The sequence below is a fragment of the Kryptolebias marmoratus genome, linkage group LG24 (assembly GCF_001649575.2).
Source record: "Kryptolebias marmoratus isolate JLee-2015 linkage group LG24, ASM164957v2, whole genome shotgun sequence".
Lineage (NCBI taxonomy): Eukaryota > Metazoa > Chordata > Actinopteri > Cyprinodontiformes > Rivulidae > Kryptolebias > Kryptolebias marmoratus.
In genome coordinates this window covers 773,176-794,807 of record NC_051453.1, presented here as the reverse complement: position 1 = coordinate 794,807, position 21,632 = coordinate 773,176, and the positions used below count along the sequence as shown (strand labels likewise).

Here is a 21,632-nt window from a genome sequence, read left to right as displayed (position 1 = left end):
CGTTTGCTAAGTGCTGTGGAGTATACATATCTGCTCCTGGCTGTAGGAGCTTAAGTAGTCACTCCTGTAATCCAAGGAATTCTCTCCTCAGCTATGATTACACACCTATCCTCAGGATAAAAGTCTGATGACACAAAGCCTTTCTTCGGAGGGAGGATTGAGGTATGAGGTAAAAAGACGGGTTTTAGAACTCTGAACAAACATTGTAGTGCATATAAGTTAGCATTAAAATAGATTAAACTACTTTCTGTGTGGATTTAAAGATTCCTAATGTTTGCTTATAAGCTGTACTCGAACACACAAGGTTTCACGGTTGAAAGTTTCCCTCTGGCTCCAACATTTTATTCCTTAATAGCAACAGCGTCTTCTTCTTGACCCTAAACTCACGATGATGCAGAACCACCAAGTGTCCCTTCACCCTGACGGACTTTTCAGCTGCCTTGCAGGATGGAGACTTATCTTTTTAATACTCAGGCAGGTAATAAAAAGCAGCCTCTCAGCTCCTCACTGACTGTAGTCTCAATGGGGTTTTGTGAAAATGCCTCTTGAGCCTTTTTATTAGAGGCTCCAGCTTCCTAAGAAGTTTCTCCTGATAGCTTTGTCGTCTCTTGACTTTATTTCCCGACCAGTCTGTGTGTGCAGACTTTTAAAGATGCGTTTAAACCGCCTGCTGTTGAGGAGTCGCAAGGCAAGAAGAAATAAAATTAAAATATTCACACTTTAGTGATGGTTTCTCACAAACCTGTACAGTTATAAATACCTGAAAGTCACACATAATTGTTTGTGTCACTCAGGTAATATTATAGACCAGGGGTTTTCAGACTTAATATTCAAAAGTCCAAATTTGATTTCTAGAAAAGGTCAAAGGTCTGGAACGACTAGCACTAAATAAATCTTTGTTCAGTTTTCTTGCAGCTTGAAAGAAATGGGCCGTTCGCCTACAGTTGCTTGTGAACCTAAGTTGCTCCAACGTTTGCCAGCAAACTTTCCTCCTCTTCTCTGAACTTCCTGAGCCAAACTTCAACAGACTTGCTCTGGGTGATGGACAAATGATATTAATTTGCAGCAATATGAAAGGACTTTTCAGGGTTGTTTTAAAGTAGTAAATGACATCTTTGTCTGACTCTATTTCTCCCTGGACTGTTTTAATTGGGAGCGGCAGAAGTTCAAGGCCTCAGATCAGCCACTCAGAGCCACTGACGCAAATAAACATGGATATGCAAATTAGTGCTCGTAAATGCCCAACTCTGTGGCAGGCACCAATAAAAAAATGATGAGGCAGATATTGGTTATGTAAACAAGGCATGTTAATTAGCATGTTTTGGACAGTGGCAGTTTGTGTGCAGGCAAACAGAACAAACAGGCAGTCAGGATTTTAAAATGTGTTTAAACACTGGTGCATATTCCCCACCAGTCCCTGAGTCTTTAGACTGTATTTCCAAAATAAAGCTCATGTGATGTTGGACTTGAGATTGAAAGCATTCTGTTGAAATTGGAAAGGAAATGAGAAGCTGTTTGTGAAAGGTATCACAGCCATGTTGTATGCTGTTTTTCATCAGCAGCAGAGTGTTGGTAACTCTCGCCCAGAGGCTTGGAAATTTGGTTTTTATTGACCACCAGGCCTTATTTGGATGTGAATATAACCTTTCTGCTTTGTAAAACTGCCTAAATTTTCTTTTTATGAAGTGGAAAGCAATTCAAAACTTCTAAAACTATATTCCGCAACATTTAAAAGATTTATTTTAGTTTGAGTCCCTAATAACAGATCTAAAGCCAGACTGATGGAATATGTTGTAGAGATCAGTTTCTCCAACTACATGACATGCATCAATCAGTTTATAGCAAAAGAATGCTGTGTTTGATTGTAATTAGCCTCGGACATAATTATGAAAAAGCACATCTAAAGACGTCTTTTTTCCAGGCTTTGTGCAGAGCATGCTTTATGTGATGTTTCAAAGAGGCTTAGCTCAGGCCTGACTGTTTATCTTAGCCGCAGCCTCAGATCTGCTAAGTTAAATCCTAGTGGGATTCATTACAACATGCCAAGGCTGAATACTGAACTACTTTTTGGCTTCATGGAGGAGTTGTTTGCATTTGATGGCCGTCACTATTTATTTAAGTCTGAGGCTTCAAAAGCAGACTTCCTAGAAACTGTAAAATGCATGATGATTATTATTATGGGAATAGGAGTTAAGGGAGAGGGAACCTTAGTTGGTAAATTTGCAGCAGATCTCTGCACGTCTGGAAAAGCAGTTGCTTCGTTTAGCATTTCTTCTTCTGGCCGCAGTAACCATCAGTGTTTAAATTTTTACTGCAAATGCAATGATAAGTGAAATGGGATTTATGGACAGGAGTGTTTCCATTCTTCTCTTTTGAAACTCAGGAGAATTTCAGTTTGCCGTAGATAGTTTGTAAATCTGACAGAAATGTGGCTCATTTCTGCACAACACAAAGTGCAGATGAGTTAAAGTGCATTAATGTCATAAAAGTCAATATTACTGTGAGGTTCGTAACATTTTTGTATCAAAAAGTAGAATGATTCAGGCATTGAGAACCTGTGATCCTCAAATATCTGTTGAAAAGCCATTTTCTGTTTGTTTGTTTGTCTTTAAATAAATTATAAATCACGCTTCTCACACAGTGACCGCTGCAGGGAGGTGCAGCTCCCCTGTGACCCTACACAGAAAAGAAGATGAAGAAAATGGATGGATAGATGGATATGTAGTACTAAGTTTTGTAAAGCTATGCAAAGTTGTGTTTTAATATTTAGTTTAAAGATTGGAATCACCTTGGCATGAACAGATCCAAAAACAAATCTATAAAACAGTTTTTCACCACAGAGATTAGCAGATCATCCAGAAATACAAATCTCTTCCTTTAATCCGTTATGTTGTTTGATGAAAACTTTACCTCTACTGTGTGCTGCTTCCACAGAGCCTCTGCTGAAGTTAAATAAGCAGATTTGTTTTCAGCCAAGAGTTTAATCTTCAGGTGTTCAAGCAGCCTGGTCAGACCAACAACCTATAGGTGAAGTGATGAAAAACAACAGAGATCTGAGCTCTGTGACCCCAATCAATCAGAGGTTTCTTTATTAAGAATTTAAGATTAGTGAGACTGGATCAGACAGTTATAATAAATAATCTGAAACCAACTGTCTGGTTAAATTCATTAGTGGTCACCAGTGACAATGATCATGCTAAGATATCTACAGGCCAGAGAGGACATATATAAACCCTCAGGGGAATCCTGGGTCTGCCTTGAGGTCTCGTCCAAGTGAGATGTTCCTGTAAACCCTCCAGAGGAAGGTGCCCAGGAAGCATCAGATGCTTGGACCACCTCAGCTGACTCGTTTCGATGAGGTGGAGCAGCAACTCTGCTCTGAGATGATGAAGCTCCTCACCCAGCCCTCCTACATAGGAAGTTCATTGAAGCCACTCGTATCTGGGATCTTGTTCTGTCAGTTATGATCGTATCCAGTAGTTGGACCAGTAAATCAGTAGCTTAGCTTGTTGTGTCCACTGCTTCCTCACCCCTGCTGACCGTTCTCATTCCAGTTCAATTCTGCAAGACTCCCAGACACTTTAGTCCTCCACGTAAGGCAGACTCACCCCTCTGCTCTTTTCCCAGATACACTGTTAAAATATCGCCCAGGTTGGAAATTGTCAGTTTTCCTTTAGGCAATACCCAGATAGCTTGGTTCTCAATAACAGAACATGCTGAAGCCAAAGTAAAAGGCAGTGTTTCAAGAGGAAACTGCTTCCCAGATTAATGAAGAAAATCTCCGATCTGCCTGACTAAGCTTTTATTGTAAAGAGCCTGCAGATTCAGGCCGACTGCCTGGGGCTGTCCAAAGTGTAAAGGTTTACTCATTAAAATATGACTTGAAAATCTATTTCTCTAATCAATTAATGCAGCACTTTATATTCAGTGTGATGAGTCCAAATCTGTCCAGAAGATAACAATTTAAACATGATTAAGCTAAATAACAGAGACGTTGTCTCATTATTATTATATAATTTATTAATCCTAAACCAGACTAGTTTGGTGTGATTTATTCATAGAAACAGGAAACCTGAAGGAAAAGTGTCAAGCATATGCTTTATTTAAGTGAGCTCCTCTTCACTTCTTTTTCCCGATCTAATGACTTCAAGGTTAATGGTGTGGTATAAAGTTCCAGTCAGAGGCAGAGCAGAAGGATCCTGCGATAAAGTTGTAAATCTGTAGCCAAGGCTGTCTGCAGTGAAGGAAGCCAGAACAAGACAAATCTTTTTTTGAGCCTGTGTGTGTGTGTGTGTGTGTGTGTGTGTGTGTGTGTGTGTGTGGGAGGAGGCAGTCTGTTTGACAGTCAGGGTGCAGCTAGTGTAATCACAGCTGTAGGAGGAGAAATAACGACTTCCTTAATCCCTCGTCATCTATCTTTAGTTACTTTTCTGTCTCACTTTCCTCCCTCTCATATAAACAGTCTGTCCCTGTTTCTCAGCATGTCTCATTGTATGCAACAACGATCTGAAAGCTGCCTGCACAGAACCCGAATGCATGGGAAATGTGTAATAAAAGCAGAACTGAAGACCGAAGACTTCTTCTTTTATGCTCAGATTGAATTTAGTCTTTCCTGTCCTCTGTGTGTAGTTGCTACAAACAAATTTATGAATCACTGAATTTGTGAGCACACTGAGGGTAAAGCTCTGCTTTCTGTCATCAGACTCATTGATACTGATAATTACTGAGTCACTGCTGTTATTTTCTTTTTTCATCCAATCAAAGGAAATATATGCACTCTTGTATTTTTATGAATTTCAGAGCATTTCATGCAGTCTTTGAGTATATGTATCATCCAACTTTTATTTGGGATTGTCACGATGTGGCGTTTTCTAGTTATAGCCTGTTTCTCAAGGTAGTTAATGATGACAGGTCAAACTAAGGGGATGAGTTTCAATTTAAAACAATCTGTTTGGCCTAGAGGCTGTCATTGTAGCTCGTTAAAGGGGTTTTTATTTTCTGGACCCTAAAATGAATACGGCATTCATAAATACCAACATTAATAAACAGTTATACATTTAACACACACACAGTCCAATTATTTGTTCTTATTTTGTTTTTTGTTTGTTTTTATCTAAATTGTTTCTGAGTTTCTTCCTTTGTCTGACAGTTTGAAGAACAGAGCAGATGTTTTCAGACCTAACCTAACATGTTATATATTTATTAGTGGCACTTTAATTTCTTTTTTCTGTGCAAATTCAAAACTGCCGCCTACTTTAGTCCATATAACTTTATTTATGGGGTCTTTTTTTACCTCCACTTTCAGGTTAAAAGCTTTTCCATCTTGTGTGGAACAGCTGGATGATGATTGGTCAAAACAACATAAATATAGTGTGACTGATCAAGACAACCTTAGTGAATTGATGATTGGCTGAATGTAGAGCAAAATGGTTACCTGTTTGTAAAAAAAAAACATTTTAAATTGTTAGAAGGTTGGTGATTTAAACCTTAAAAAGACAATTGTTTAAGGAAGGAGTTTATGGGATTTGCAAATCATTTAATTCTGTTTTTATTTACATCTCAAAAAGTCTTCTCCCTGTCTCTTCAGTCTTCTTATTTGTCACGTTAACGTTGCTAAAATAACACATCAACATTGTCCTACGGCGAGCCTGTAACCCTCAAACATATGCTTCTGATTTGATCTTCTGCTTTTCGTTTTGGTTTTAAGTATGTATTCTTCTGCAAAGGTTTATATTGCTGTTTTTGTTCATTCCAGCTTCACTACGCCATGGGAGTAAAGTTTTTCGAGCTGTGAAACCTAATCACGGCCCAAAGAATCCCAAATAATCTATTATGCTTCTTAAGTGCCTCTTGTTTTTATTTAGTTAAATAGATTCAGTCTCTCCAAGAGTATTCTATGGAGGCTAAATAGATTTGTGCTCAGTAATAAATGTTTTTTCTTATCAAAAAATGATGGGAACGAGTGCTCAGAGTTTTCTTCTCCTGCTGCTGCTGACAGTCTCTTTAAGTCTGTATTTCTTCCTGTTTTGCTGTAATATGGAGTTGTTCCTCTGTCCACGGTTGTTAAAAGCCAAATATGTCATTTTTTTTTTCTAAATGTTGCCAAGTGCTGAATCATCTCATTCACACTTCCACTCACTGAATCTTCTCCGTTTCTGCCAGCTTCAGAGCCTGTTGAACATTTGTCTCCGGTGCCTCATAGTAACTCTTGAGAGGGTAAAAAAGGTGTTTTAAAGAAGCTCTTCATCAAAGAGGCTTCATGTGATCCAATACATTCTCTATCGCTGTTATTCACAGACATATATGCTGATCTGAAGCTCTGACAGCCTAGTTTTAATACTTTGCAGTGTGATACACCAGAGCACATATTTGAGAACAATCTAAAAGAAAAAAAACATTAGAAATTTTGCAGGCGCTGTCAAAAATAGCTGGAGGTTCATTAGCTGCAAGCAAAGCAGATCGTTATCCAGAACTGCCCCTGCAGGAAGCAGTTTGGTCTAAATGCTTGTGTTTTACGCTGTAGCATCTTTAAAGACTGGCAGAACCTCTGGAGGGTTCAGGACTGAACCAGGGCCAGAGCCTGCTCAGCACCAGGTTTTCTTTTACCTTGACCACCAGAAGCACTGGTTCCGGCACAAAGACAGTCGTTGCATATTAGCAGAGTCGTTGCTGGGTCAAATCTTTCCTTCCAGGCTGCAGACAGGGTTAGAGAAACCAAGAACCAATAAAAAGCTGCCATGATTAAACAGTCAGAGTTGGCTTACCTTGAGCTTTATCACCAAGGTAGGCTGTGTCTCACCGGGCTGCAGCTGTGAGACTAACTGGTGACACAAGATTACAGGAAAATGTGAATTTTCCGTTACAGCCTTACTGATTTCTGATTGTTTGCCACCAAGCGACGGCGACCCCTGTGGCTGCATTTTGAATGTCAAGTTTTTTAAATTGCCGCCTATTTTTGTATGCACAGCTTGCAAAACTGCATTCTTATCCGTGCACATTATTCCGTTGTCCACCTCCGCCCACATGGTTCCCTCGGCTTGGCAGCAGCCCCTATGTTTATGATTTAATTTGCTGAAGTAATAATAGGCAGATTTGGACCAGTTTTCAATCATTTTTTTATCATTGGTGTCGTTTTTAGAGCTGGACAGGTTTTCCATCAGAGGAAAGCTCCAGTGCAGAAATACAGCTCTGTGTCTACTGAGGTTTGGAGATGCTCATGACGGGAGTCAGATGGGTTGGAAACATCCACAATGACTCTGTTACTATTTTTAGAATAAAATTTGTTGTACAAATGTACTCAAATGTCAGGACAGCATGCCTCTGTGACTCGTGATAAAATTGAAAACAATCACAAACGTCACAAGACATTCTTCATGAATGCCCCTCATCACTGACACAAGAGACGAAACTTCCTCCTACGTGCTGATGTCACACCAGACTCCTCCAGCAGGAAAAGCTTTGTGCTAAATGGGTGAAAAACAGGAAAGATCCCAGCTGGTTTATCCACTACATTAAGCCTGATCCACAGAGTCTTCAAGGATCCACTGCCACTCTCCCACAGGTCCATGTCCAAGTGATGAGACCTCCTTTAGTGGCAGGACGGTAGCCTGTGGAGTTCTGGGCAGGTAGATTTATTGTTGTGCCTTACTGGTGTCCAACCGCTGAAACAAGACCCTGTTCTGCTGGGCTGTTCCCAAAACAGCCTGTCAAGCTGGATAATTAGCTCCCGCTAACCTAAAGGAGCCATCTCTGACAGGCCATCAGTCATACACTCGTCTCACGCGGAGTGTGTCTGGGTCTGAGAGCGTGAGCAAACACGAGTGTCTGTCTGACACCAGAAGGTGCCTAAAGAGGGACAGATGGTAATGTGCTTTCATGCAGGTTCCTTAAGGCAGAACAAGGTTCAATTTAATCAGGCGTTGACTTGCTTGCTGACTCCTGCCAGCATCACAATTCCTTTAAAGCACCTGTCCTTTTCTCTTTTTTAATGGATGAAACTTTGCTGGAAGTCAGTCAGCACAGAGTGTTCAGACTTGGCTGCAGTACAGCGTGATAAAAAACACAGAGAGCAACGGTAACACATGCTGCGATAACCAGAGAGGAGACTTTCTTTAGTAAATTATGAGGAAAATGATACGCTGCTTCTTTCAGTCAACATAGAAATGTCTCTAACAGCAACAACAAAACAACGACACAGTGTGAATAAAAGTATTCATCTTTGTTGCTTGAAGAAAAATGTAGTTGTGTAGTTGTTTCATGCTTTATATTCAGTCCACGTCATGTCAAAATGAATTCTTCTCTCCAAGACCGAGGCCTTGGATTCAGGACTCCTGAAATGACTAATGGGGTTTGTTAAGTTTTACTTTTTAATATTGCCTGCTGTCAGACAGACAAAATCCCTTTCTGACAGGTGGAGTGATGGGAGTGTTACGGCTCCAACACACTGCTGCAGATCGTCAGCAGCTCTGTTTCACATTCAGATTCTTGTTTTGATGCTTTGTTCTGTAAAGCATTTTAGTCATGTATTATTTATTCATCAATAGTTCTGTTTTCATCGTTACAAACTAAAAGTAGTTGTTTACGGTAGTTTGTCTATTCTAAAACAGAATTTGAAATGGCATAAAGATGAAAAATAAATGTCTGTGTTTACTTTCACCTTCATGCCAGTCGTTATATATCTGCAGTGTTTTTATCTCAACCAGCAGTAACAACCCTCTCCTTTCTGCCTGCTTCCAGGAACTAGAGGAGGCTTCTCTGCTGCTGTCCAGCCCCAGGATGCTGCTCCCGGCATCGGGCACGCTGCCGCCTGGCGCGCCCCTGTCTGTCCATCACCAGATCCAGCTGCTGCAGCAGCAGCTCCAGCAGCAGCAGCAGCAGACGCAGGTGGCTGTAGCACAGGTATGTTTCCCAGACACGCTCTGTCTGATAAGTTATTCCTCCTGAAACAAGCGGTGTGAACGCTGACTGCTGAGGGACTGAAATGAATTGTTACAGCTTAAATTAGTAAAACCATAAATATAATTTAAAACTAGCAAGACAAGAAGCTAAAAGTTAAAATTAGGATAGCCGAGTCTCAAAACTAAAAATAATAAAACAATAGCCAAAAACTACAAATACCAGAACAGTTTCTATAAGCTAAAATGAGCGAAACTTTTAGCACATTATTCCTGATCGAACTGAACATTTTGATTATATGAATGGTTAAAACAGCACAAAGTGTGCAGAAGTATTAGAAGAAACTATAAAGAAGAAAAACAACAGCTCTGACTGAGCTGTGGTTCTAAAACTCCAAACATCTTGGAGGATTTTCTGAGATCTTTGCAGATATTAAAACGTGTTTTTGTGTTGCAGGTGTTTAAAAAGTATGCATTTCTGATTTACGAGTTGCTGATATTTTCCAATCGTGTCCAATAATGCACTGGGACTTCTCTCCCACATGAGCAGGAGTCGTTGTGGGTAATTGTGAGTGAGTGATCTGCTTTCTGATTGCTCCATTACCTGCTCAGTGTTCAGTAATTATCACAATAAATCCTATTTACCCCTGGTCAAGTAATTTACCAACACCCATTAATATTTTTGTGATTCTACTGTGTTATTCTAGCGTTATGAATCTTTTCTGGTCTAATGATTCAACTTCAGGTCTTTGATTTATAGTTCGTCTCATCCTCCTGTAATAACACAAGCTGTGGAGCTTTTGTCTGACAGGATGCTTAAAAACCCCACAGTAGTATTTTGATGTCAGTCTGCTTCCTGGGCACCACTAAGTTTGTCCAAACTTCCTTTCCTGGGATCAGTCTGGTTGGTAGTGCCTTTCCAGGAGGCTGCAGGTGTTTCTTATAGTTTGGACTTTCTGGGATGTCCATAAAATCCAACCAGATGCTCACTTTTAAACCACTGGGTGTATTTATTTTATCCCCCCTCTCCCGAGCTGTAATGTTGGCTCTGCCTGTTATTTTTCTCCGCTGCGGTCACAGTTAATCGTGCATCCTTATAGTTTAGAGTTTATAAAGTTGATTTGATCCAGAGTTGTTCACGTCTGAATCAATATGCATCATAAAACTAACAAATTTGCACAATTATAGTTCTGATTGTTGCAGAAACTCCAGCTGCGAGAATATTCATTCAGTTTCTTTCAAATGTTTGTTTGGCATTTAACTCCTTCAGCACACTTTCAGCCATTTTAACCTTGCAGGCATGAAAACATTCAGTTCATCAGGGGGTGGCTGCTGTGAGTTCTGGTGTTTGTATCTTTTAGGCTTCTTTCAAATATTTAGCTGCAGATCTGTTAAATTTAGATAATTCAGCTGGTTGTATTTGTATATTACTGCTTAGCTTGGTTTGTCGTTTATCGTTTACAAGTTTTACTTTTAGCTACAGTTTAGCTCATGTTAGCTTTTCGTTACCGTTTTGCTCATTTTTACCTCCGTTCTGCTTGTTTTGACTTTGCTGGTTCAGTTTCAGCATCTTCACCAGAATTCACTCTACGTTTTTGCAAAAAGTGCTAATTTGTCTACCTTATCAACTGTTTCGTTGCACATGGATGCTCTGAATCTGACAGCAGCAGCCTGCAGACAAAAAGAGACGATGTTTGTCTGAATGTCATCTGGTTTCTCACCTTTAGTCCCCGATGTGTGGGCTGTCAGCCCAGTCAAAAATAATAAAGCAGCCTGATTATCGCTGAATGCTGTAAGAAGTTGTGTTTGTTGAGCCCTCGGCGCTCTGAGGGGAGTTCATCCTGACGGAGGAACAGCTAATCAGCTGGAAAGGCTGAATGATCCCTGATAACAGATGCTATTAAGATGTTTCTGCCAGATGAGGAGTAATTGAAAGGAAAATATAGATGAAGTGCACTCTCCTGCAGACATGAATTTTTCAGCTCGAGTGGCTGCGGCGGGAGAGGAGACAGGTGAGCACACAGGTTTTCAGCTCACAACATATTAACCAATGCAGTTTGTGTCCTGAATTCAAAAAGCCTGGAGTCGAAATGCTTCAGTTTCACACTTCAACAAACCTGATCCCCCCGGGTCTCCGAGGAGGATTCAGGGATTTTAGTAAAACTTAGCAGTTGTATTTATTTATCTTTAACTTGGATGAGGGTGCTGTCACAGATTTAACTGTCAGGAATTAGTCAGAGGTTGCAGGTCACTGGCAGAGACACCGGTGTATGTTGGTTTATTTTTTTAGCAAATCGGAGCTTTGGCTCATGAAGGAAGTGGTAAATGTTTCATAAAGTCTGACCTGTGGTATCTTACCATTTATAGCAGAAGGTTTCTCAGCAGTGAAAATGAATTCCTGCTGTCCTGTTTGGTTCTGATGAGGCTCGGCTGCAGCGCTGCCGTCTGCCTCTGTGGTTTGTCCTCGATGGATGAAAAGCTGTTCATAAACAGGAAATAGTTCTGTTTTTACATCTCGGTTGCAGCTCTGAGGTCATCCCCACCTGGCAGTAAAATGTTTTACCTCAAAGTGTTTTTATTCACCCTGTGTTCAGATACACACTCAGCCACGTCACACGCTTCTGTAAAATTACAATATCTTCACACCTTGGAGCTGTATTAATATTTTGACATGAACACTTTGAGGCAGTTGCATTTTTTTGTACTTCCATAATAGTAGAATGATTTAAAGCAGCTCTGACAGCCGTCAGCTGATGTGACCACACGGAGCTCAGACTGTTGTTCTGTGATGGATGCAGCTCGTTAAAGCTCGCAGTGACCACGGCACGTCCAGTCATCTCTGAAAACAATCAGAGCAAACAAACTAAAGAAAAACTGAAATAAACGTTTTTATTGTTTTTTCATTTTCAGCCCTATCAAAATGTAATCCTGCAGCTACGAATGGATTTTAGCAGACCCTTTCTGCTCTGTTTGCTCCTCTCATTCACCTGTAAATGTTGTTTTTGGAGACTTTTACAAAGACTTTTCTTGTGCGTTGACTTTTGAAAACTCTGTGTGGACAAAGAACGAGATTCCAGCCTACTTTGTGCAGGTTCATTATCACTAAATGTATTCAAGATGCAGCAGAAACATTTTTTCTTTTACATCAATCATCCTGAACTCTGCTAGGATTAAGCTTCGTGTGAATACTGAAAAGGTTCATTATTAGGAGAAAATGATAAACAGTGACAAATAAATTAAAAACAGGGGAAAAATCACTATCCAGTCTTCTTTTTTTTGATGCAGACATAATTGTACAACATTTCTGTTTTCTTGTTGTGACATTTTACCAGAGAAATGATCTTATTTGTTTAATTGTGTAGTTGAGACTTGATTCTCCTGCGGCGCGGCCAACCTTTTCATTAAGTCTGGGGCTGTTTGTCGCTCCGAGGAATAATCTGGAATCTGTTTTGTCTCTCAGACAAACTGCGCCTGTCAGGAAAAGGTGAACTTCCTTTTAGCCGATTCGTCTCCAACGTTTGGAAGGAAGGAGATCTCAGTTCACCGCTGAAGGTCAAACGGTGGAACGTGGTGCTCTGTCAGCTCTGTCCGCTCTGTCCACGTTCAACAGACAAATAAACATTTCTGCTTTCACAGATCTTTGTTTTTAAATGTTTTGTGTTTTTTAGAGTTTCAGGATGTTTGACTTTAAAAGATTCTTCTGGGTTCACTGAAACCATCTCACTCTGACACAAACAACCTACTTGGTTATTTCTTGTTTCTGATTTGTTTCCAACGGCCCGGCTGCTGTGATTTTACACACTTGTTGCCTTTGGTGCATTAAGCTGTCATCAGTAGAACAACAACAACAACAACAACAGACCTGTGATAAACAACGATTTCTGTCACAACATCAGAGCCGCCGAGCCGTCTTCTTCTGTTAAAGAACACAGAAGCATTCTTTTATCTGATAGGATGAGATCCACTGGTGGTTCTAAACAGAGATGTTTGTTGTTGTTTATTTAGCCCTTAAGGAATTTTGTTTTCTTTGTTCTGACTTTTTCTTTTAATCTGAGCCTGATTTGCAGCTTCAGTGAGCCGAACACAGCTTTAAATCTCTGCTTAATACTTTTTTTTTTGCTTTATTCCTCGTTTCTTTATTTAGATTTCTTTTTTCTCTCTTTGGACTTGAAGTGTTTACTCTTAGAAATGATCTTCAGTGTTAAAAAGTAACAAACTGCTGGTTTCTATTAGTGTGGAACTATGGAAATAGCAGAGAAGGTCATTTTTAGTTGAACAGTTTGCAGAATAGAAGCCCACAAATATTTCAGCATCATTTCCTTCTGATTTGTCACCTGTTCGTGCAGATCTTAGCTGGTTAATCGGAACAGCTGCGTCTGAAAGCCGAAGGCAGAGTTTGTTTCTGTTTGTTGCAGACGTAAAAGGTTCAGAGGGGATCACTTTCCTCTTCAAACAGCCTGTAATTACGGAGGATCGGGGAAGGATTCTTGTTGTTGAAGCTCGATGCAGAGCCGATCAGAGGTCACAAGAAATGGAGGCCAACACTAATCACAGCTCATCTCAGCTGAGTGGAAGTGGAGATCTTTAATGAAGAAGTAAAACGTCTGCCTGCCTGATGGATTTTAACCTTTGGATGTTTTATGTTCTCAGAATGATCTATTTTTCTGTTTTTGTTCACTCCCATCAGTCCTCCTGCTGCTCTCTTGTTTTTATTTCTGTCGAAACATTTAAACATTTTCCAGGTATTACTTTCCTGTGATTTATCTCCTTTTTCTTTCTTTAACTCTGGGCAGCAACATTAGGGTTGGCTCTTCAGTTCCTGGTCCTTCCACAGTTCAATAATCTTTCTTTAATTTCCCAGAGTTTCCTTCATTACCCGCTCACGCTGCAGGCCCATTTCTTATGGTTTCCATGTGATTGCACCAGTAAAATCACAATTTTGTTATCGTGTTTTTTTTCCTCCAGAAATGTGACAAAAATCAGGCTGTTGGAGGGTTTTCAAACGCTTTAAGATGAAAGGGAGTCAGCGTGGGCAGGCCGTGCAGAGCTGAGTGCATCCTCAGCCTGTGGAGTCACGGAGAACAAGCAGCCATAATCCTGTTACACTGTTCCTCAGCGCTGCCTGAAACTTTCATCACTATTAGTCCTTCTTCTTGTGTTTTTCTTGGAGATGCCGAGGGCTTTTTACAGACGTGGAAAACATCAGATGTGTTCATCAGATGCTCAATCTAACTTCAGATTTCTTCCAGTTTAATCGTGTTGCTAAAATAGTTAAAAATGGTTTCAAAAAGTGTCAAAACAAAGAACTTTTCTGACAGCTACAGATTTGACAGATTTGCATTAAAAAATTAAGGCAACGTTAAACTGCTTCACTCTTTCAAAGCTGGATGGAAATAAATTCTTGATCTGAATTTAATTTGAGAGAAACTATTTTAAACTTTGTACACTGAGTCCTGATGTTGAGTTCAGGATTACAAACCAGTCCTGCTAACGTTATAAACAAATGAAACGAGCAAGTTTTATTGATTAGGGATGACTCTCAGCTGCTGCCATCCTTGTTTCTGCTAAGGTGGATTAGCTGTGGCGTCCATCTTGAATTATAGTTTCATAAAGATCTGTCCTCTGGTTCCTGAGATATTTTGCTAACAGACAGACAAACGAACACACAGTTAGTTACATGATCGCCCACCATTGATGCTGACGGACATTAACCACAAAACATCTCCAAAACAAAAGTACTGATCGATTCTGAAGGGCGTAGTTTTTGTTTCTATCAAACCAATAATTCTCCAAACTCGTTAATTGTTACGCTGTAAACTTTTAACCATTGAGGTGAATTAAAGATGAAAATATTCTTAAAGAATAATGAAATAGAAATGTTTTTTGCTTAAAAAAGGAAGGAAAGCGGCTTCAGGCAGAGAGATGTCCACCTATAGTGAGGGAAAGGATTGGAAACAGAAAACCGTCCTCTGGTTCTTGTCTCCTGGGAAATAATTTTGAACAATGGCAGCTATAAAAACACGCTGCTGCCTAATTAGAGCTTTAACGAGTTGTTTCAGGGTCTGTGAGGTCATTCAGTTTTGGGAACCTTTAGATAAGAAGGCAAACAGGGGAAACCACAGCGAAACACAAGTAATTGCTTCTTTGTCTGCATTTTAATTTATTAAAAGGTTTTCTTACTGGCTGCAGCTTGGAAATGAATGAGAATATATATTTATTTTTTTGGTTTTAATTAGTAGACCACGGTCTAAACCTAAATCATGTGGTCTTACTGTTTGGCACAGTTCACAGAGATGCTTAACGTTGGGTCTTAAAAACTAAATTTAAAAATGGAAAAGTTAGTTTAACGGCACCTTGAACCGTGTAAAGATGCTGTTTTATCACATCTGAGAAGAAATATACAAGCTGGTTAAAGTACTTTTGAAACAAAAAGCAAGAATAATTTCTTCTTTTGTCTGAAGTGTTTGCTTTTAATTAAAACATAAACAAGTAAAGAAAAAAACAGAATTATTTAAAACTTGCAGCACTCATCGTGTTCGAGCCCCCCTGAATGTCTGAACACAGCAGAGCGTCCTTGGCTCCTTCTGGTTCCAATCACACAGTTCTTCTTCTATGAAAAGTGTCACTGCTGACGCAACAGCAAAAAGCCATTCTGCTGCCACGGTAACCGGCTCCGTGTGGCCACGTGGAGCCGAAATGAGAAAACAGGGACTCGTAACGAGTTTTGATGACTTGTGTCTCCCCGCGAGACCTCTTGATTCATCTCGCTCCCTCTTGTTGCCTCCTTTCCCACAAATGTTCAAGGACATGTATTCTGTCGCTGTGGTGAGGAACGTCGGCGGTGCAGCGGTTTGGACAAACCCTGAAATTGTTATGAACGATCTCATGAGATGCTGTGAGATGTCCCTGTCAGAGCATGGGCTGTGAATCCCTTTCAGCTACTTCCACATCAAATTTCAGCTCCATGTCTGTGAAACTGCCTGAATTATGGCCATCTGTGGGATTTCTAACTTGGGTTTGCAGAGGCAGCCATCGTGAATCATGAGATCTTTTGCCAACAGACAGAGTTGACTCCAAAGAGTTAATGGAAAATTATGAATCAAAGATCTTAGGCAGTCTCTTAGAGCTCCGAGTATGTGTTGGGGATCAGGCTTGGCTACTACCACTCCAAGTTTGAGCTCAATAACTGTAAGACTGACTCAGTTGTTGCCATGTTTGTGTTTTTAAGCTCTGTGGCCAGCGATAAAAACCTCCTCCTGTCAAACGAGTTAATGTCAACACTTGTGAGCTCTTCCAGGTTATTAGTGTTGAACATTGAAATGCTCCCTGCTCTGCATGCAGCTGGAGGAATATTTCGCCCTCTTTGGCTCGGTACTCCTTTGCCTCTTAGTCAGCTAAAATTGAAGGCCTGCTGGGCCTCGATCAAACTCCAAGGTTAAGCTTAATCAAATCAGTGAGAGCTGCGCTGCCTCTCATGGCAGGAAATCATTAATAAGTGGCCCTCTCTAATGCTGAGCCACTTCTCAACCATTCCACAGAGTTGAGACTTTGATATTTTCCTCCTTTGAACTTTTGAAGGCAGTTCTGTTGCTTGGGACCGGAGGAGGCAGATTTTTGGAGGACTTTTAGGTCAGATCAGGGAGTCACTGTAGCTCAGGAGCTGGGTGTGAGTGTGCTTTTTAACTGCTGTGTGTTTGCAGACATGCACAGTGACTGAACGGCGTTTGTCTTTAGATAAATGATTCAGAGTGTAAAAGAAGTTTTTTAGCCTTTCAGCCTCAAATTGAAATGGAGCCCGTGCTTTAATCTTGCAAAGCACAGCAGGCTGTGACATGAAGGTTACATGAGGATCACAGCTGCCACTAAAGTGCTGCTGGTTCTGTTAACATTTTATAAAGGCAGAGGCTGTTCGGTGCACAGATCCAGCAGCTGTTGTTCATGATACAGTTACTTCCTGCTCTGAGCGAGTCAGCATTCACGCTGTCTGGAGTTTTATTTGTGCGTTTTTGCAATCTACTTCTGCATACTTATACACATTTAAAATAACATTTCCTGTAGAAATACAGTGAGATCTCTTCAGTATCTTTTAAAACATTTTTCTGTTTGAAATGTTTTAGCATACTTGGTCTTTTTTTGTTTTCTTATGCTACTTTTAGCTACAGTTCTGCTACTTTTAGCTTATTGGCATTATATATTTCACAGAAAGGTGTTTAAACTCACCACGTTTCTGTAATGATTTAGTGTTTAAACGCTGTGTTTCTACTCATATTTGTTTGAAATGACTGTCAGCTGGTCAGAAACTCTTTAAAAGTCTGAGTTTGTGTTTGAGAGCTGATGAGTGTTTGATGATCCCCGCTGGATTATCACAGATTGATCGCTTCGATTCTGGCTGTGAAAGCACTCAGATGATGCGATGACATTAAGTCGACACAGCTTTGATTTAAATACCACGCAGTTAAAACACTTTGTGACAAATCAGTCGATGCCTCCTGCTGAGCAGACTCCACCAAATCAAAGTTCACTCAATTCAAACTTTGGCCAATTAGATCTTTTAAAAGCAAAGAGTTTTTCTCCTGGTAAAATAAAGGATATAGTAATAATAATAATAACTATTTTGTTTTGTTTGTTTTATTGTTTTGACAGGTCATGTTAATTCTTTGGATTTTTTTCTGTAAAAACAAATAATTCTCTTTACTGAAAACCATCTAAGACTAAAATAATACAAACGGTGTTAGTAAACTGGTTTTCTGAAGATCGGGGCTTCTGTGGCTGCAGAAGCAAAAACTGGGAGGAATAAAGAAAGACTTTGGGTTGGCCTCGAGGAGCTTCTGGCAAGTCGTTCGTCAACTTGGACAAGGAAAGCGGGCCCCGTCCCAGGCTGGGCTTGGTTTTTTGGGTAACCGCTCACCTGGATTGGGGATATCCGATCAGTGTGAACTGAGGGTCAACTCCTCTGAGTCCAAGGAGGTGAGGAGCTCCATCATTCGGAGGGAGTTTTGGAGCAGACACAGAAAAGATATCCTCTGAGGCCTGGGAACACCTTGGGATTTAAGAAGAAGAAAATGAACCTTTAGATTCATAAACATGCTATTCAAATGTAAAAACTGATTTAGAACTTAAGCTTTAATGGCCACCACTATATTTGATTTGCACAACAAAACCAAATGTTCATTTATGAAGAAGAAAGTAACCAGGATTCATTTTTATTGTTTTGCTCTTTGGTTTATCTCAACTGAAAGAATCCAATCACTCGTAGGTGGTATAATAAAGCAGTTTATTTGCTATAAAACTTTGATATAATTGTTCCATAAAAGCCAGCGTGTGGATTAAGGTATAACACCTAAAACTCTGTCTCTCAGAAAGGCTGAAGTGAGCCTCATTATTCTGTTAAAGCAGTAGCTTTCTGTTGTTCAGGATTAGAGCACGCGTCATTTTGTTGTTGTGAGATTTATTAAAACAAATCACTGATCGCTGTATGGATTGAATGAAATCATCCTGACATTAGTTGATGGAGCTGTGGATGCAGGATTTCCACCAGTAGTGTCTGGAAACGGTTGTTCACTTCTCTCTGTTTTCACCATGCTGAGCAGTAAAAAAGTGTAATTGTGGACTTTAAAGGAGTGTTATCTTTCACTTGTCTCCTCCTCTGCCTCTCGCTGATTGCTGTTTGTTCTGTGTCAAAGAGCTGAAGCTGCAACTCTGAGCCCACATTCACTTCTCTCTCCATTTGTTTGACTCAAAGAAACACTTCCAGCTGATAGAGCACTTGGTAATGCTAGAAAAGCTATCATCTAGGAAACTCGACTTGTTTTTTATTTATCACCACAATCTGCTGGATTCCTGCAAACAGTTGCTACCTGTTTGTTACATTCAGACTTGTCTCATGCTGGAAGTACTTGATAAGATTACCATCCTAGAAAACCTAGTAAAATTGCAGTTGTGATGTTTTGCAGAAAGCAGCAGGGGTCTCATTCAGACGTAAAGGCAACACATTAAGTTGCAGTCAGATTAATGAAAAGCAGTGCAATCCTGAAGGGAACTAACACCAGCTGAGGCAGGAATTAAAAGCTGGGCTGTTGCAATTTTAGGACATTTGGGTGTAAACTTAATTCCCTTAGAATTGAGCCTTTTCTATCCCTGTTAATTATAAGAGCCTACGAGCATTTTTCTGAATTCACACAACTCTGGAACACTAGTAGTCAATTGTAAAGGGAATATTGGAGGAAAATAAATGTGATTGTTGTTTTTTTGCACAAAAATTGTCATGCCCACCACAAAAGACAAGGGACAACAAGAACCAGTGTAAAATAAAACTGTTATTCCTTGGAGAAATGCTTACTGCTGGATGCCTTGCATGCGTTTTTAAACAAAGATCTTGCAGTAAAATGTACTGACTCAGACACAGGCTGCCTTTCATGGCGGTGGACCATGAATATATCTGTGTTTGGGGATCTTAAAGCTTTTCTGTAACATGAGCCCTGTGGCTGTTTTCCTGTTGCAGGTCCACCTCCTGAAGGACCAGCTGAGTGCTGAGGCCACGGCTCGGCTGGAGGCCCAGGCTCGAGTCCATCAGCTGCTGCTGCAGAACAAAGACCTGCTGCAGCACATCTCCCTGCTGGTTAAACAGATCCAGGAGCTGGAGACCAAGATGCTTGGACCAAATTCCAGTGAGTCGGAGCATGTGCACACCACATGGAGGAGTTACTGCTCATTCAGTTGACATGTTGAGAAAAATATATACAAGGAATGTACCGAAGCTGCAGAGGAACATTTAAACACTTTTTGAATTGGAAACAAACAAGCAGATCTTTAACCTTTAATCAGCTGGAAGCTCTTTGTTTCAGTGGGAGAGTCAGCAGCAGCAACAAACACAAACACACGGGTAAATTCAAGAACAAAACCTCTGCACAGATATTTGACTTTATAAAGCATGGTTAAAACAACAGCTGTTGACTAAAGTACATGTGTTAAATAGCAAAAAGGACACTTAAGCAACCACAATAATGCAGTAAAATATATAAAATGGAGTGGAAATAAAATGCATAAAAAAAATAGTTTTAAATAAGCTTTTAGTTCTCATACAAATTTAAAAGGCAATGAATATTAATGAGCTTTAAAAACAGGTCTTGTTGGAGCCTGACTAACATGCAGGGTGGATTATTTGTGGTGGTTCTGTAATTTAGGGACCTCATCTACAAAAGCTGTTTCCTCTGGACAGTGTTAAAATTGAAGAAGTTAAAAGCCACCTAAGATTGAGTCTCTGAAAGACAAACTGTGGTTTATGTGAAGATGAAGCCCAAGGGGAACCTTTTTATAGAAAGAATATGGATGCAAACATAGAACCCTGAGGAACTGTACAGAAGAAGCTCCTGACTACCTGTGAGCAGAAAGCATCAGAAATGTCCCCACCATAAAAAACCAACCTACATGCAGCTCATTTAACTGTGACGAAACCAAATGTGTGCAGATTTGTAAACAGAAGCATTTTTCCTGTTATTGAACGTTCACCAGAGGGGATAAAGGAAGAAGCCTGTTCTCCCTGGCTTTGACCTCATATAAAACTTTTACCCTGAACTCAGTTACTTGGTCAAACAGTGTTTCATCCAGTTGGAAGTGTATTCATGTGTTTGTTTAGGTCAGTTAGAACACGTTTTGATGATTTCTCAACATTATTTTCCTCCACTCTGGCCTTTAAACAACACAATGGCTGCTGGTAATCCTACACCTCAGGAGCATGGTTATCAGATCAATATCAGAGCTGAAAACATGTTCTGTACAAGGAAATGAAAAGGTGCAGTACACACAAAGCTGCAGTTTTGAAAAGCATACACAATTAGAGGGGTTGATTTTTTTTTAAACTAAAAAGAAACGTCTGTACAGGGAATCAAATGTAAAACAAAATAATCTGACAGAAGAAAACAACAAATGTCTTTCGGTCAGTTAGTCAGTTTGTCCCTCCACCAGGTTGTACTTCTGTAGCTTTGGTCACCATTTCCTTACGTTTTAGATAGAAAAAGAAGTCATGTTTTCCAGGTCACTTGGCAGCTGCTCCAACGTTGATGAACTGGAATACACTTCAGAAACAAAGATCAGCACATTTAAACATTTATACATATATTCATACAAGCAGCCTCCGCTTCAGTGCAGAGAGTCGGAGTCGGCTGCGTTTATATCTCACACCACGATTGAGCCATTTATTCTTCTGGAGTACACTTAAAATGACCGTGGAATGGAAATAGTCCCTAACATTGTTTAAAGTAGAGCTGGTCCCTCTGCACACCTGCAGGGTCACAGGGGTATGTGTGGTGCATTCATGCAGGGTTTGGTGCATATGGTGACTGTTAGTGGTGCTTAAATGACCTAGCTGATCGGAAACATCAAACGTTGAGGATGAAATGGTAATGGTTGGAGCAGAAGGACACCTGCAGGGGATGAAATGGGAGTAGAGTTTGGTGGAGGTACGATTTGACCAGCGCTCAGACTGAGCAAAGACTGCCAGCTGACTGTAAGCTGCAGCTCACTGTGTGCAGAAAGACCTGATCTGGAGCTTACCATCATTTAAAACAAACTAATCTGTTCTGATGTTGGCTTATTTGCATCATTTTATGTCTGATCATATTTATGTTTTTATGGTCTCGTGCTTTTTTTACTACGGTATTTATTGTTTCTGCTTACAATGAAAACAGCATGAAGGAGTAGACATGATTACCTCTGCAGACAGCAGATTGAGTGAAACAC

General features: G+C 40.2%; 1 protein-coding gene across 3 annotated transcripts in view; it reads left to right on the top strand.

The window, feature by feature from the left end:
- Positions 1–21,632, top strand: part of nos1apa (nitric oxide synthase 1 (neuronal) adaptor protein a) — a 135,959-nt gene that overhangs the window by 92,635 nt on the left and 21,692 nt on the right. For all 3 annotated transcript variants that reach the window (XM_037974117.1, XM_037974116.1, XM_037974118.1), the window contains 2 exons: positions 8,737–8,898; positions 19,396–19,561. In XM_037974117.1, coding sequence (XP_037830045.1) covers positions 8,737–8,898; positions 19,396–19,561 — 328 coding nt within the window. The remainder of the gene's footprint in view (positions 1–8,736; positions 8,899–19,395; positions 19,562–21,632) is intronic.